Source organism: Haliaeetus albicilla, chromosome 15, assembly GCF_947461875.1.
Source record: "Haliaeetus albicilla chromosome 15, bHalAlb1.1, whole genome shotgun sequence".
Taxonomy (NCBI): Eukaryota; Metazoa; Chordata; class Aves; order Accipitriformes; family Accipitridae; genus Haliaeetus; species Haliaeetus albicilla.
In genome coordinates, this window is record NC_091497.1 from 30,308,795 (window position 1) to 30,326,576 (window position 17,782).

General features: G+C 36.9%; 1 protein-coding gene across 4 annotated transcripts in view; it reads left to right on the forward strand.

Annotated features, from left to right (window-relative positions):
• Positions 1 to 17,782, forward strand: part of NAA16 (N-alpha-acetyltransferase 16, NatA auxiliary subunit) — a 72,979-nt gene that overhangs the window by 45,184 nt on the left and 10,013 nt on the right. The window contains exons 10-12 of one of the 4 annotated variants that reach the window (XR_011327904.1): positions 1,350 to 1,521; positions 15,479 to 15,551; positions 15,791 to 15,849. Coding sequence is in view for 2 of the 4 variants with exons in the window: in XM_069802620.1 (XP_069658721.1) it covers positions 15,479 to 15,551; positions 15,791 to 15,960; positions 16,331 to 16,483 (396 nt within the window). In the remaining 2 variants the exon portion in view is untranslated. Of the gene's footprint in view, positions 1 to 1,349; positions 1,522 to 8,124; positions 8,235 to 9,405; positions 9,591 to 9,923; positions 9,964 to 15,478; positions 15,552 to 15,790; positions 15,961 to 16,330; positions 16,484 to 17,782 lie in introns of those variants that run through there. The other 3 variants (XR_011327905.1, XM_069802620.1, XM_069802622.1) reach the window with 3 other exon arrangements.

Sequence of the window (17,782 nt, forward strand, 5' to 3'; positions counted from 1 at the left end):
TAAACTTCTGCATCATCAGTTCATAACCATACTGCAGAGGTAACTTGTATTTTTTGAGTGAATTTGTCATCTTCGTCACTTTAAACCATGGACTAAATAAGAATTGTAGGTGACTAACTAAAATGAATTAATTCTAAGGAAGTGGGATATATAGCAGGATAGCAGGGAGGCTATAATAAAAAGGCAGATTTGTCCTACATAAGGAAACTTATGCGTTTGTGTTTCAGGGATTTTTTACTAACAAGATATCCTGCTTTCCTCTAGAACTTTGAAATGTTATCTAAACAAAACATGGCTTTAAAAAAGTGAATATAGAGGAATTTTTTACTTACAGTTGATACTTCTCATACTATTTTAGAAGTATCATTTTCATGATTTGTGGAGCCTTTTATAGTAACCACTTAAAGTACTGCTGTGTGAATGAAAGGTTTTGAAATGTGACTGTGTATGTTTTATTTACATGCTAAGAAACATGGAGCATTTATGGGGAAAATGTCTCAACACAATACAGTCTGTGTGTATATGAAATACTTTGATACGGGTTTCTTAATCTTTTTCTCTGATATAAGAGACTTACTGTCTAGCTACTGGGCTCTTCCTCTTTTATGTTATAACTGGTTTTATAGTTTTTATTCTTTGCTTAGTGCTTTAGTTTCTGGAGTTTGTTATTAAAACATGGGTATCAGCAAAATAGCCATTTTCCTCAGTTTTCTATAATGCTAAACCTTTAATTTAAAAAGCCTGCTGTATAGTATAGAGGCTTATTAATTTTTTTGTCAGGCTTCTTCCAGTTTCTGAATACCAAGTATACTTGGTTATTTAAACTACGCTTATCATGTTGATATCTTTGTACTTGAACAAAATAAACACAGTTGGCACAATATATGCTCTGGGAAGAAGCTGTAGCCTTCTTGGCATATTCAGAAAGCAAAAACTTGTGTTTAGGAGTGCCACTGCATTATTATGAGTTCTGTTGTTCATGCAAAGTTACTGTTCAGGGTGAATGTAGCTGTGGCTCTTGGCAGAATGTTTCTGCTGGAAGCTAATAACCTGAAGTATAATCAATTGCATGGGATATAGTATTTTTCATATTCTGTAAACTGCTGTCCAGATGTATTAGAAATAACTAACAGTCTTGTTATTGTTCCTCAAGAGAGGGATCTTGAAATGCTACCCTTATCTCCCCCCCCCCCCCAAAAAAAAAAAAAAAGTTCTCTTTGTGCTTGAGCAATATTCAGAAATACTCTTTGGTTCCCCATACATGCTAGTCTCTATATCCATGAGATAAAATCCAAAGAGTGAAGATCTTCAATTAGTCAACATCAAGGTTTGCGTCGATTGTGTTGCAGGTGCGTTGGTTGATTCCATTGAAGCTCGACATTAGTGCACATGTGCCCTTTTTCTGAGTAACTAAAAACATGGAGACTGTGAGGAAATACTGGATGAGAGAAAATGTCTGGCTGGAAGAAACATCAGAAACAACAGTCTCAAAAAAAGGTGTAAGACTGTCTACACAGGAAGGTAGGCTGTCTCCAGTGAAGATCTTTCTTTAATCCTTTCAGGAAAGAAGGCATTTTCCCTCCTTGATGTGGAAGGCTCAAGTAATTTAAAGCAAGTTTCAACTGTTTTTGTAGTTAGATGCCCTCTGTGAACTATTGGTGGATTATGTAAGGAAGTGAAAAAGACTAGTTTCACTAGGAATCTGTCTATGTTTTAAGAAGAAATAACTCTGTAAGATCAACCAAGGATGGCCTTTTGTTCATACTGACTGTCAGTTCAAGTTTTAGAAAGTAGTGTCTCTGAGTTAAAATTCCAGGAGGGGAAATCTGGTAAGTGGACTTGCTTGAGATCTGGTTAACAACTGGTACATTCATAGCAAAAGATAGCATTTCTGCTATATAACTGTGTCTTAAGGACGAGTAAGAAAACTTTAAGTGGAGGAAGCAGAAAGATGAGAAACTTCATTGTAGGTCCTGCCCAGATAGGATGCTTCCACTCTGCAATGAGAATGGGTAGTGTAAAACATGTTGGTGGCTGACAGTTTGGGTCCCTGAGGTAACATGTAAGCCAGGAGCTGACAGGTGTAGCAGCTGACTTACGAACTACTTTATCAAGAGAGCTTTTTTAGTAAGTGGTCTACATTGGGAATAGCTGCTCCAAATACCCAGCTGAAGACCCACAACAAATGCTCTCAACATCTCTGCTCATAGTTGCTCCTACTGATGTTCTGCTTATATGAAATTACTTGCTTTCTTTTGTGCAGTCCCCAAACTTGTCCAAAAGCTTTCAAAAAAACAGTTGCTCTTGAAATTAGTTGTGAGATGACCACAGTGACATCTTAGAACACTGGTTTACTCTGAATTTGTGTTCTTAGGAGTGTCTTAAAACTTTCAGTACAAACTTGTGCTGCTGTTGTTAAGCTGTTCCATTGTGTCAACAGTTCTATGACTGGATCATTAGGAGTAATAGTAAAACTGGAAAGCCAAGTGCTCTAAAATGAGGAATACTATTTTTCTGAATGTATTTACATACTGTGGTGGAATAGAAATTTTTTGTTTGGCAGTTTTCTCATATGCTGTGGCTTATGTCACATCTCAAGTTATTAGTCTTGACACAGTACAATAAAGAGGAGAAGTATTATCCATACTCCACACATTTAAAACAGGCAGTAAGATGTCAAGGCCAAATTCTGCAGGCATTGATCATATAGCCCAGGAGTTGTGGTTTCAGGGAAGTTTATCTTTAGAAGCATTCACTAACATCAGTTGATGTGGAATGCTCAGCATGTTAGACAATCTCGTTCTGGATGTTTTAAGGCAATGTGAAAATGAAAGCAGAAATCTGTTTTGTGGGTGTCAGTACTTTCATGGACCATTATCCCATTTCTTTCCCATTTCATTCACTCTCTGGTGTATGTTAAATGAGGTAAGCGCTCTTTCTTCAGGAAAAAATGTGTAACAAAATACTTTATATTGTGTTGCTTGGTATCTGTATTTCTGTCGCTTTAGAGTGGCTCCTTGATTTGTACCTTACAACCTGTTGTCTTTAGTGTAATTTAGACCCAGGACTGCTGTTAGAACAGTTAAGTCTGAGCTAGCCCATCATCTCTGCATTTTAGTACTATTTTTCTTCTGTACTACACTAACATCAAGAAAATGTCAGTTGTTTTAACTTACCAGATATCTGCAGTTCACTTAAGTGTAGATTAATTTGGGGTGGTGTGAATTAAAAAAAAAAAAAGGGGGGGGGTAATCTTCAGATCCTCAGTCCTCTATATGAAGTGCTGTCCTAGCACAACTTTCTGATTTATGACTATCTAACTGTAAGAATCTGTTTCATAAGGCTCTGTCATGTCTGTAACAGTATGTCTGGGGAAGAATAATATCCCGTTTATAGTTTGTTTATCCTTTTGGGCTAATTCCTAGATGAAAGATGTCTAATATGCTTAAGCAATGTGTTTTTTCTAGAGCTCTCTCTTTCTGTAATTGGAAATGGCAGATAAATGAGTAGGCTTCTCTAAATTATACGCAAACTTCAGTAGTAGACTGACATGTTAAATTTCTGTAGCTTATTTTGAAAATGCAGTGGAAGATCAGTGTTTGGAAGCATAAAATCAGAAAAGAAACTTAAATCAAGCCTTTAGTCTTTTGTGCAGTCCCTAGGTTTTATTTTAATTGTGTTATACATTTTATGGCTTGACCGCTGTGGGGCAGTTTTCCTGGGACAGTAAGTCTTCTGATGGTGGTGGTGGTATCCTACTGAACTCTAGGTTCCTGCACAAAAGTGTTCCAAATTCTGTAACTTCTCATTGACAGTTTTGTAAACTGCTAATCTGTGTTAGCTTTCACTTCCAAAAAAGATAGCCTATGTAGAAATCTGATATGAACATCATAGTCAATTTAGTTAATATTTATGATACAGCTGAACACTAATGTTCATACTTCAAGTCTTCTGTAGCTTTACTATAGGCAGTGTATTTTCTGCACCTGTAGCCAATACACATTTTCATTGAAGTTTCCTTCAATTTTTGAGGGAATTTAAACTTTATATTGATAACATAGCTAAAATTATAAAATAGAAGAATTATTTAATTACTCTAGTCATACTTTTATTATTTTCTGAATGGAAAGATGCTACATTTTATGGAAGAGACTTGAGCAATTCTGACAGTTCCCAGCAATATCAAAGTTAAGACCTCATTTCCAAGTCTGGCTGAATCCTACATTTTTTCCATCCCAAATAGGTGCCCTAATGGTTTGTTTATAAAGATATTCAAGGAGCACTGCTTTTAAAATAACTTTTAAGGAGTTGTTTAAATATTCAACTTGTTACATTTGAAGCGCTTAAATTTCATGGCTGGCTCTTGTATTTATAGTCATCCTACCTAAGGTTTGTTTCATTTAACATGAGGCTGATCCTGTACTTCTAATACTGTTGCACAGCTCCAAAGGAACTTGTGCAGTTGTACTTTCAGTGTGTAAACATACCTGTGCTAGACCTTTCCAAAGCAGCAGTAAATTCTTTAATGAAAAATGTTCTTCTTGTGACTCATCTGCCATTCTGCTTGAGTAGTCTGCTCTCTGCAAAGCTGGCGTACCAAGCAGCTTTCCCCTAGCTGAGAGTACTCTCCCCTAAGAGTAATTCGAAAGTGCAAAGTCTGTAGTGCAGATGTTTGACACAAACTGGTTAATGACTAGAAATGTTGCATGGATCAGTCAAAACTGCAAAACAATTGCAATGTTTGTCAAATGCTACTTGTATTATACACCTTACAATTCATTATGCTTGTACACAGTATGCCCTAAAAAAGAAATAATGCTGTTTCAGCAGAGCAAGTGTACAAAATACTATGTTACAAGTTACTTTTTGAATGACAAATACAAACTAAAATAATTTAGGTAAATGGAGGAAGCTTTTTCTTCTGGAGTTTAGTATTTCAAGTAGCCTGTGTGGTCATTGGTGGTATTGACCCTAGAAAAAAGTATCACTTGTTTTATTTCAGGAGTAGCTGTTACCAGTGCAGCAATGGACAGCAACGGAAGTCTTCACTTCCACAGCAAGTTAGTATTATCTTGAAAAGCTAAATCGGAGTAGGATTTGATGGTGTATCTAGTCAAGTGTGTACAGATTACACACAAACTTACTGAAATGCAGCTGTACTGTTCAGGAATATACGCAGTTTACTAGCAATGATGTATACAATAAAGCACATCTCCAGACTTAATCCAGGGCAACAAGGAGCTCTACCTGTGCTTGATTTTTAGGAAATTTTAAGTTCTGAGTATATCTGACACTGCACTGGATGTATTTCATCTTAGAAAGTGATGACAAGTCATTAATGGAGGTGTTTAGTTGTAAGGAACTAAGTGTAAAGAAAAATCTAAAAGCGAATAAAGGTCTTGCATCTCAGTCTTTCCATGAAAATATACAGTAAACCAAAACGTGTGAACTTCCTTAGGGTGTAGATCAGCTCTGAAGAAACATATCTAATAGAAGGCTACTTTCTCTGCTGCTTACAAAACAGGTAACTGATTTCTTAGATGGTCAGGGCACAAAGAAAACTTATAACTTTCCAGGGTTCTGGGGTGGCTGAGTTTTTTGCTTTTTATTCCATTTTAAATACGGTACTATGGAGTTAATGCTTTGCAGCTAGCCAGTCCTTACAAGCTGGTAGCTCTTTGAAATTCCTGAGAATTATGTCTGCTTAGCCACCACACACTGAGAAATGCTGAAGTTACTGACTAAACATGATACCATAGGATTAGCTTTATAGGAAAGTAAATAATAAAAATTTTCTGCTAGGTGGGTCAAGATGGCCAGTTGCAAGCCAAGTGGAAGGGTGATTTTACAGGTACTTGAAGCTGACTGTAGAATACCTAGGTTTCCACTGAAAGGTGGTGCAAGGTTCTGTGCAGCTGCTTAGCAAACTAGATCAAGGAACAGATCTGAATGAAAACCCACTGATTATATTTTTTTGGCAGTTGACTTTTATTTAGGTTAATTTAAAATGACTGTGGAACTTCCCTTTAGATGTGTGTTTTACTGCAAGTGACAGATTTTTGTCTTGCCCTGTGTGTATGCATGAGCATACACAGTCTTCAACAGTGCTTTTCTTAGGGAAGCAGGAGTGAGTATTGATGGGGTCAGCTGAATAAATTTAAAAATAGAGATGCACTTGCATCTGAACTGTTAGTTTCAAAGGAACACTTTCATTGGGTGTTACACAAAATAGTAAAGCTTCTTGCAGAAAAAACTTGGCATCTGTATATGTCAAAGATACATAAGAAATCTAAGGAGACTTGTGTTAAGTAGAAGGCTGCTTGTCATGTTTTCCTGTTTCTACTTTCATGGTATGAGGTGAGAAAGTAACTTTTAATTGATTGTGGTTTTTATTGCATTCAGATGTTAGCCATATACTAAAATGTAACCAATGGAAATCCTCCATATGAGGCTGAATAACCTTTCACAATTGGAGTAATTTATTTGAATAGTCTCTATGGACTTGTTCTGTGGTTCATACCTCATTGGGTGGGGTAAATTATATTGTCTATATAACAAGTTGGGGACCAGTAACTTCTCAAGTAAGACTAAGGAAGTTGTTGCAAGTAAGTTAATGTGTAGTGGCCTTGAGTAAAAAGGGAAATATTTAGTCATTTGGATACCCTACACCTTTTCCTTTTTATACTGATGAATCTGTCTATATCTTATGTTTCAAAGTAGCTAGATGGGACATTTAATTTTTTTAAATAATGGAGGAACATTGCTTTAAAAAATTAAAATCAACTAGTGTGAGCCTTGCTGAAGAGATTTTTTGTTTCTTCTGTGAACTGCGTAAGCTTCTAAATGTTGTGATCTTAAATATTCTTTTAGTGAAATTTATAGTAAGCCATAGGAGATGGCACTTCTTTAGGTAGCTACCCATATACATCTTCCTGTGTGGATACACTGTAAGAGCCTGAACTCAGCCTTTTGTGCAGTGTAAGTGTGCCAACTGGCTCGTATGTTTGGCATGCTCTGTTCTTTGCTGCCTGGATAAAAAGCACATCTCAATTCATGCCAATCATCTCTTGGTTGTAGATGAAGATGCTTCTTGTCTTCGTTAGGCTGTAGTAAACCCTTTTTTCTAAGATGTAGCTACTCCCCCCCCCCCCCCCCCCCCCCTTTTTTCCCCCTTGATGTGATTAATTGAATTTATGAGCTTTTTTTTTTTTCAGTCTATTGGCAGCTGCTTTATTTGAAGCTTCCTTCCCATCAGTATTTCCATCCAGAAAGGTACGGTCGGAATGCCCTGGATTGAAATGCTGTTAATCATGTGATGGGGCCATGCTAGATACAATAGATCATCAGAAGTGTACCTCTGCTACCATTCATAATATTTTTCAGGCCTGAAAGTTCATATCTAAGCATCTGTATTTGTAGAGATGGGGACTCCAGGTTGCGAATTTAACACATGGGCAGAGCTTAACTGGCTCCAAACCCAGGATCCTCCAGTGCAGTGTCTCTAGGGCCCTAGAGAAGGGGGTACAAGTTCCTTGCCAAACTGTATGTCTGTCTCATCCATCACAAGTAATCAAGTAGCCCTTTTCAGGGAGGCTGCAAAGTTGCCTCTGAGCAAAGGGAGTTTTGAAACAGAATTATGCAAGAAATAGTAATTTAGAAGATGTTCTTGTTTGTGTCATCATTGTATCAGAGTGGGTTTTTTTAGTGCTAAGCTATTTCGGGGGAACGTTCTGTTTAGAATGGTGTAGACAGCATAGCATCAAAAGAAAAGCAACTCTTTATAGTATGCGTCTTCATTATTTTGTGGGTTCAGCTCCCCAGGTTTCAGCTCTGTTGTGTTGGCTGGTTTTGTGTGTGTGTGAATGATTACCACTGTCTCAGAAAATGAATGATAATGGAGACAACTCAAGAAAGGGGTGGTTTGGTACTGTTATTGTGTGCCACAGACAAGCCGCAAGCCCTGTTCAAAATGTTGCCTTCAAAGGCCTTCTCCAGAACTCGGAGCCAGCAACTGCTTTCTGTTTTTTCTGTCTTAACTTATTTGGTACTAAGTTCATAAATATTTTTCAGGGTCCATTGATACTGATTCTGCACATTGTGAGCACCTTCTTATCTCTCTCTTAGATAACATCTCATCGTAGCGAAGACTTCCAAGTATTGACGTAGTACTCTTACGGACTGTTTTTATTGTTGCTTCTCCATTTCCCATGAGGCATTTAGAGTATTGCTTCAGGGTATGTACTGGATACTTCTTTCTGTCTTGTGAAAGATACTCCTAATAATTTGGCCACAAAGACTATCTGTTAATGTCAGCGTGGTTTTCTTCCAGCCCAAGGAAAACACTTTGCAAAGGCTGCTGTTGAAATGCTTAGTTTGTCATTCAGTCTTTAGGTATCCCAACTTTTCTAGATGATGAGGACTGTTCTGAAGCTGCACAACAGAAATTTCCTTTGGGTACTCTGTAGCAAAACAATTTGCAAATGTTTTCTAGATACTTTGAGAAGTACAACTATTTTTCGGTTTCTCGCACGGACATAAAGATTCTTACCAAGTCTAGTGGATGCCTCTTCTGCTGTGCTGGAAAATTGGTGTCACAAACTCGACTACACCCCATTCTCCTGAATAAAGAATACTATTCTTACTCGGGGAACCAGAAATCTTTGTTCAAGAACCACTACTTAAAATACTGGTGATGGGAAATACTGTCAAAATTCAATTGTACTTTGAGACGAAAATGAAGGGATTGATTTATTCAGCTTTGAGATGTACTTTTCTGCTATTAAATTGGAATCTTTGCATCTTTAGGAGTTGGGTTTTCAAAGAAGTACTCATCTGATTCAGAGACGTTTGATTTGTTGATCGCAAATCATGTGGTGCTTGGGGATCAGTTTGTGACCTGCAGGGCCACCACTGTCAGCACCATGCACATTATCTGCAAGAAACAAGTTTTCTTCAGGAAATAAACTACTGTTGAGAATTCTCTATTTAAGAAGAAAGGTTGTTGAATTCCCAGTTTCGAGGACAGATAGCATAACCTTTCTTTGAAGGGCAAGAACACACGCTCTTCTCTTTTTTTTTTCCTGTATGCGTTCTTTCACCTTAGTGAAAATGTGACATGCAGAAATACTGCCTTTACAGGTTGGTTTTTGCAGTCCTTCTCCCACTCAAAACCAGCTGAGAAATCAAGCTTCCCAGTGATGAAGACCACCCATGTTGAGACTTTGAATTGTAAGAAAATGCAGCCATCTGACATCTGAGCCAAATTTTCAGATTCCAGAATTGAGAATATCTGTCTTAGGGAACACCCTATTTCATTGCCAGCACAGAAGACCTTCATCCTGTGGAAGATGAGCAACTTCATGAAGGGTATCCCCTTCTACCTGCTGTTTTCTCTTTCTCTTTTAGGCCCTTCTGCAGTAGACATCTTTTTGCTACAACAGTAGAAGTGCTTTATCAATATAAGAGAAGATGTTCCTGTGAAATTACTCCCTTATTTTGAAGGGAGGATAAAAGTTTGGCAGCAACCCACTCCCCCCTCAGGAAGGGCTACAGTTGTCTTTAAAATTGTCTGCAAACTGAAGTTCAGGAAGGTAATGCTCCATGTAAGAACTGCCTCTGAAATTAAGGGAATGCCTGTATAGGATATATCTGATACTTGAGCCAAAATACAGTTAGTGTTTGAACTTTTTCAGGCTGCTAACTATATTCCTGGATGTTAGCGATCTTTTTCCTGCAACCGAAGGTTTTACGTACTGCTTCACTGTTGAGTGTCTCAAAGGAGGTGTGTGTTTGTGCAAGCCTTTGTGTATGTGGGGAATAAGAAGCACCCAGACTTTTAGCTCTTTGGTTTTTCCAGTCTAAGTACTGATACTAGATGGCTTTTGAATATAGAATGATCCTTCTATGTCATCCTTCTCTTACAGTTCAATTCAAGAGCTTTCTGAGACAGATGAATCTGATTAGGTGAGATTCTTGTGAAATTTCTTTTTTTTATATGTATCTGCTGTAATTATGGAGAAGTGAATACTCAGAAGTTTCTTAAGAGAAGCCTCACTGGGTCACGTACTGGAAACTGAAGAACTGTTGGCTAATTTTTCTCCTCTAGCCCTTTGTGGAAGGCTATGAAGGGAATCAGGCGGAGTGTTCCCACATGGAAAAGTCTCCAGCTCTGTCATGGGGGGGGGTCTCAAACCTGTAGCATCCATTGAATTTTGTTTGAAGAACAAGGTACAGTTTGAGATGCTGATATTTCAGAACCTTGTAGATTTGCCACTGAGGCGAGGTTGGACTATTTTCTGGAACAGCAGCGTCCTCTTAAAGACACCAGTTACTGTTTTGGAATGGGTTGCAGTGAACTGTGCAGCTGCTTAAAGGAGAAGAAAAAGTTACTCTCATTAACTGAATAATTAAAATTATTGTAGATGCAGTACAGAACTGTGAATAGCTAGTCTTCAAAAAGTTTTAATTCTCTTTAAAAAAAAAAACCAAAACAAAAACAACCAACATGCAAATTCTTAGCTTCTGGTATATATGATTATTAGGCATTCCATAAAGAAACGATCAAAATGGTTTTGTGAAGCATCAGTCTCCTACCGTGTGATAATTCCCAGAAGTGATCCATTTGATGCTTGATGATGATGGGCCATCTGAGTGATTTAAATGTCACTCCGCACATATTTGCGCGAAGTAATGCGTGACCTTGTTCCTATCTGCTGTCTTTTTACACTTCCCTGCTGTTTTGTAGGCTTTTCATTGCTGATGGTGTTCAAGGCAAGATAATGTACACCTTGCCTCTATCTCAGTAGTGTAAATATGTATGAATTTTGTAATAGTTAAATTTCTTTACAAAAGCACATAATAGAGCACATTTTTCTAAAGTATTTTTGGGATTTGCCTGAAGATTCTTCTGCACTAATGCATAACTAAATTTTTTTAACTTAAGACCACCATTGCATCTATATGTACAGGTCAGTAGCATATTTCCTTGTTTGGGCAGCTTTATAGATGCACCTTGAAACTTTAAATCTCAGTAGCAGTATTCAAACTTTCCCTTTTGGCTGTTTGCTATTGAGAACAGTGCAGATAATACTAAACATGTTCTCAGGAATTCAAAAGGTAGGGACTCAAATCTGTGCCAAACCTTAAATGTATGGATTGCTTCTGAAACTGCCTACAGTAGCTTTTAATCTGTCTGTGCACTGGAAGTGCTGGTACCTTCTTACTGATCTATAATGGCAGCAACTGAAAAAGAAACTTAAATGTAGTGATTGTGACTGATAAATTAACAAGCTGAATCCTAAGAAAAAAAAAAAAGCTGTTGACACAGCTTAAGTCTGCCCACTCCGTAGGATGTCACTATTTCTATGATTGGTATTAATAATTCAGTTCCTTTTCTTGCACTTCTTTCATTGAAGAAGGAAATACAGTATTAGTGTTTTCAAGGCTGTCATTGAAACAGAAGTCTATTACAAAATATTTTGCCCAACTGTTGTAATAATAGGATATACAATCAATTCAGTAATTTAGCTTCCATAGTAATGAACCATAGAGTTTGGGCCTTTTCTTTGAAAAATTTGCATCCCTGCTTTGTGCTCATGGGCTGATTTCATCTTCCATTATGTATTTCACCTCACTTTTGTTACATATGTTTCTTAAAAACCTTTCAGTGTTGCTTTTCTCTTTACTTTCATTCCTTTGTCATTCCATTCGTCATTCCATTCAACTTACCTCTTACATGGAGTATAGAGGGGAAGAAAAAAATCAAACTAGGATTTAGGCTACTGTAGCTCTAACATCCCATTTGTTCTTATCTTTGATAGTCCTCTTTTGGTCTTTGTCTAAAGAAAAATTTCTGTGGCAGGAGTCACTTGGTATATGGCATAGCATGCAGCACAGATTTCCATTTAATGACTGGCCCATAGGTGCCACTGTAATAGCTACAAGTGATGATAAAAGAATTCTAGCCATCAGCCATTCACCAGGAAAACAGTAACTTTCCCTTAGGCTATCCCTTACAAAAGGGGACACAAAATATTTCTCAGTATAATCAGGTAGTTAAAAACTAATGCTCACAGGAAAAAGTAATTCAGAATTGGGGTTGAAGTGAATTGTGTTCTTGTTTCTTACAGTTTAAAAATAATTTAAGATGTGTACGCATGATAATTACTCCAGTCTCAGTTTGTATTTCTCAAATGCTCATTTAAAGGCATTTACTCAAAGTTTACTTATGAAATCATCTTGTCCAATGGAAATAAACTGCACGGGAATGGATAAAAAAGACCATTCTGGCCTTTGTGGAATCTTTGCTTCAAGTAGTACAGAGTGTGGAAGATGCTTTCTTAACTTTCAAGATTTACTACATTTGACAAGAATCTGTACTGCTTTGTGAGCATGTGCAATTTTAATCTTTACATAAGGTATAGGAGGGAAAACAAGCACTTCATTTATCTCTGCTAATGGGGAAGGCTAAAGCCCATTTCCCTCTTCTTGGATTCATGCTTCTTAGCTTATTGTTCTTTTGTAATGAAATTAAAGTTGTAGGTAGTGACCTGTGAAAAGGTTTGAGGTTTGAATTTTTATTATTAAAGAGGCTTCTGAAACTGGTGGCCCCAGTTCTGGAATTGGCTCCATTCTTGTCATAACAAAACCTGAGATTTGTTGATGACTTCACTTAAGCTTTTGAAATACCTTAAGCTTTTTCAGATCCATGGCAAGGGAATAACTGAAACTTTTTTCCTAGAATAATACTGTTTGAAATTAACTCATGGTCAGTGTCATGGTATTTCCAGATACCTCAGCTTGATTTTTAGAAATTGTAAAATGATCTTTATGAAGAATGCTGTAACGTTTAGAAATAGTAAAATTATTGCCTTTAAGATGGCAGTGGTGACTCCAGAATACAGCTAATAGATGGTAGTAAATCCAAGAGACAGATTTTACTACTAAATTTGCAGTTAATATGGACACAGAAATTAGGGTTCATATTTCCAGATCATTTGTTCCCTGAAGCAGCAGATGAACGTGGAATTATTTACCTAAATTACTAGCAAGAGACTGAAGCATAAGCATAAAAAGGGAGGAAAAAAAAATCTGAGTAGTCATGAGAAACAAAGATACTGTCATCTTCATCAAGAATGTATGCAATAACCTAACTAACAGATTTACATTGGTTCTGTAGCTGTTGCTTTCATTGAATACTCGTTTCCAAATGTGGTGTTCAAAGTATTTTTCATGAATGACAATTCCAGTGTAGTTTCTTGGACTGTAGAAGCCAAAACCACTGCAGAGTTCTGAATATGGAAGAACTTAGCATCTTTTAAAACATGGTACAGTTTGGTATTCTCCATCACCTCAGGATCAGAGGATTTGATTTCACTGTTGCTGTGAGCTAATTGAAGACCCTCCTGCTAGGAAGAGAGGCTTTCTTACTGCATCACTACCCCAGATCTATCCACTGCCAACTCTCCCGATGATGGAACTAGTAATTGGGCATCTGTATGCTGAGGTGGAGCAGGGAGTAAATCACTTGTAACCCTGGATACAGCCACTAGCACTGACCCAAAGCAGAGACCAGGCATGTGTGGCTCGGAGATGATGGCACCTTTCTTTTTGGTGGTAGCATGGTGTTTGTCCAGCTGTGAAGCCATACTCCAAGTGTGCAGTAGTGAAAAAAATGATGTGGGGGAGGAGGGGTATGTTTATTAAAGAAATGAAGGGGTCTTTCTCACTTTACACGCAGTTCACTTGCAGTTTAGTAAAGCTGGTTGGTGTCAAAGGAATTTGAGTATACTAATAGCCAGATGAGAATAACTTTGGGAATACTTCAAAGTTGCAGTGAAAAGCAGCAAGGAAATAACACTTAGCTCTGTTGCATTTACATATGCATTGCAAGCCTGCTACCTGAAGCAGATGCTTACTTCTGCATTTGGACTCATTGTAGAGAACAGAATCTTCAAAGATTTTCTGAGGTGGTTGAAGGTTTCTTTTAGGAAATAGATGTCTGAGGCCAGAGAACAGCTTAATGCATTTATTTGCTTTTGTCTATTTACTTGTGACTTCTTTACATTCCTTTATCACTTTGTAGTTATTTGAATTCTAGTAACATTTTATTATATTTGATGAGATTTTGCTACCAGAAACCATTTCTTACAAGATTTGCCCAGAGCTTTCCAGAATGTGTGTGTATGTGTTTATATGTTTTATTATACCTGAGATATTTACACTGGCTGTGTATGACTTGGGCATCTCACCTTCTCTGCTCTCTTTGAAACAACTTGTCCTGCTTTTCTTGCCTGTTGTGCTGAATTAGGTTAAATACAGAATCCTTCAAATCGTATACTTTGATCTTCTAGAACAAGGTTTATTCCCTTCCCGTCCTCTCCCAAAGTGTATCTTGAAGTGGATGCATGCTTTGTCAAATTCTGCTTTTTTAAATTTTGCTGTCTCTCCATGACATTTTTGATTTTACTCTTGCAACCAATTTTTTTTGATGTGAGATCATCTTACTTTTAACCACTGAAGGTTTAGTGTTTAACCATCTATAGGTTTCACCTGATTGGTGAATGTAGCTGTTATCCTGCTATGCTTACAGTCAAATCCTATTTAAGTCCCTTCTGTGTTTTGGGTATATATCGTAGATTGTATTTCTTCATTATTGTTTTTGTTTCCTTAAGAGGCTGGTTACTTGCTAGATATGGCAGGCACATTTAGAATGTAGCTACAAAACAGGTTGAGCATTTCATAAAATGCTTAGAAATACTACATGACGCTTCTAAGCCATAGTCCTGGTATTGGAATAGTTCATTGTCATGAAATGCACAGATACTTACATTTGTATGTATTGTAAATGTTAAACTTGTCTAGTGTGAGCGCAAAACTCTGTGGGTGAATTTTGAGTCAACTGTGGAATGAACAACAATATTGTTGACAAGGTCTGATTTTGGAAAATGTTAGCCTTAAATCGATCAATATATAGATTTTTATAGGAAAAGATGCAGCCTGGATTCTAGGCAACAATACCTTTTTAACAACAACAAAAGATCTTTAATGGTACGTATCAGCCTGCCAGAAAACCACAGAAGTTTCTTCTGTATCTTCATTGTTATGGGAAGTTCATGAGGTCTTTTCCAGAGCACCTTTCTTCAGTTGGATCAGTTTGGACACTTAAAAACTAACAGCATAAATAAAAATTCCAAAATACAACTTAAAAAGGATACTAATCAAATGTACTCGATCACTTTCTGCTGTAAGCTGCCAAAGATTACACCCGTTTCCCTGCTGTATCACCAGTTAAAATGGGTGATCAAAGGTAGCTTGTGAAAGGTGAAGGAAACTATATGAAGATGCATCCAATTTTTTTCCAAATGAAGTAATTATTTTAGTATAGTTTCTCTAATTTTGCCCAGGTATTTTTTCAGTGTGTTAATTTCTGTAAACATGATAGTAGAACATAACTTGAGGGGGTTTTTTTTATATGCAGGTTTCTACAATTCAAGAACTTGTTACTGGTTATGAAGCCTCTTTGAAAACTTGTGACCTTTTTAGTACATGTGGTAAGTTTCTATGGTCTTACATTAATTACACTGTAATTACTATTACTGTTTATGGCAGTTACCAAGAACTGTTGAAGTGCTGATACTTTTTTGCAAGAAAATACTTGTAATACCTTCTAGTAAATGAATGCGTTGCAGGAAATATTTGCTGAATTTGCCAAGCTTTGGGTTTTGTGTTTGTTTTTCAAATGCAGTCTTCAACCTTACTGGTTACTGTAACTTCTTCCATTTTGTTGCAGAAAACGGAGAGAAAGAGCCCCCAACGACACTGCTTTGGGTTCGATATTTCCTGGCACAGCACTTTGACAAACTTGGCCAGTGTTCTTTGGCCTTGGATTACATTAATGCTGCAATTGCAAGCACTCCAACATTAATAGAGCTATTCTATTTAAAAGCAAAAATTTACAAGGTAAAAGTGAATTTGGACATGTAGAGTACCTAGTTTATTAAAAAAAACCCAAACAAACCAACACCATCAAACTGGTGTGAACGTGTGCATAGTATTTCAGTTAGCAATGGTTATGGGCATCAGTTTTCATGTGGGTTTTTTGGGGCCACTGTTCTATCAGGAAGAAAATGAAAATCCTTTTGTTTGTGTTTTGCAAAGCAAGTCACAACTTACAGCAAATTGTCATTCTGAAAAAGTCTGGGGGCAGGGGGGAGTGAACAATAATACTGCCTTTTGTTTCTGAGGGAGAAATAACAGTAACTATAGATTTCAGGAGTTGGTCAATAGCAGGCTTATACTGAAAGTTAACGATTTAATTTTTTCCTAACAGCATGTAGGTAACCTCAAGGAAGCTGCCAAATGGATGGATGAAGCACAGTCTTTGGATACTGCGGACAGATTTATCAATTCTAAATGTGCTAAATACATGCTGCGAGCAAATATGGTGAAGGATGCAGAGGAGATGTGCTCTAAATTCACGAGGGTAAGTATATTGCTTTAATGAAGAGCAGTTTTGTTTGCTTCTGGCAGTTTATTTTTCACTCATGTAACTTTTGACCAAAAGTTTTATTAGTGTCCATTTTTAAGATAATGAATGCTCTTACACTTAGTGTTAAATAACTATAGAGAATCAGAAGGGTTTGGATTGGACGAGACCTTTAAAGATCATCTAGTCCAGCCCCCCTGCCATGGGCAGGGACATCTTTCACTAGACCAGGTTGCTCAAAGACCCATCCAACCTGACTTTGAACTTTCCAGGGATGGGGCATCTACAGCTGCTCTGGGAAGCCTGTGCCAGTGTGTCGCCATCCTCAAAGTAAAGAATTTCTTCCTTGTGTCCAATCCCCAGTAATTCCATCTGAACTAACTGCACAGGAATGTGTACTGTATTTGTTATGATGTAGCATTAACATAAATTAATTTGGACTTTAACATTTAGTTCTTTTAAGCTAGTACTACAGACAAAAATTTTGTTAAAGCAAATCCTATCCTTAAAAGGTGGGGTAAGCACTTTAAATTCTGTATTTTTGACATTGAACAAATTTAGATTCTTAAACACCAGATTTACATATTATTTATGTAACTAATTATGAAGACACATATGGGATTTTCTGGAGCACATAAACTTATTAGGCTTCTTAATTTTAGGTGTGAAAACACTTGGAACTAAATCTGAGCTTTCTAGATATTTTTAGGAACAATTGAAAATTTCATTCCGAAAACTCATTGTGTATGCTTGTTGGAAATGTTAGAGCAAGAAATACAGAAGTCTAGCATAGATACCTATGGTAAGATAGGATAAATCTGATCTTAACTCACATTTAATTATTTGAGTTGGGTTTTCTTTCTGGTATAAAGACTGTTCTGAAAATTTGGTGCTAGCATTCATGTTATGTGGAACGTATTTCCAGTTTGTTTATTCTTAATCTAGAGCATTGAAACTGTAAAGAATACATCTTAGGATTTTTTCGGGTAAAAGTATGAAGTATAAATCTAATGTCACTTATTTAGACTAACAAGTTCTAAGAAACTTATAATTATTCATACTACATGATAAATCAGTAAACATATTGGTGGATTTTTAGACGAGTAGATGCCACATACCCAACAGGGGGGGAAAAACAACAAAAATTATTTGCTGAACTTTAAGGTTTTTAAAAATAGCATTGTTTTCTGTCCTCAAATTGTGAAAGTAAGACTGTGTATACAAGCATGAGTTAATCTTAAAAATCCGTTGAGATGCTAATTTTGTTCCGATAATTTTTGTTTCTTAAATCGTTTA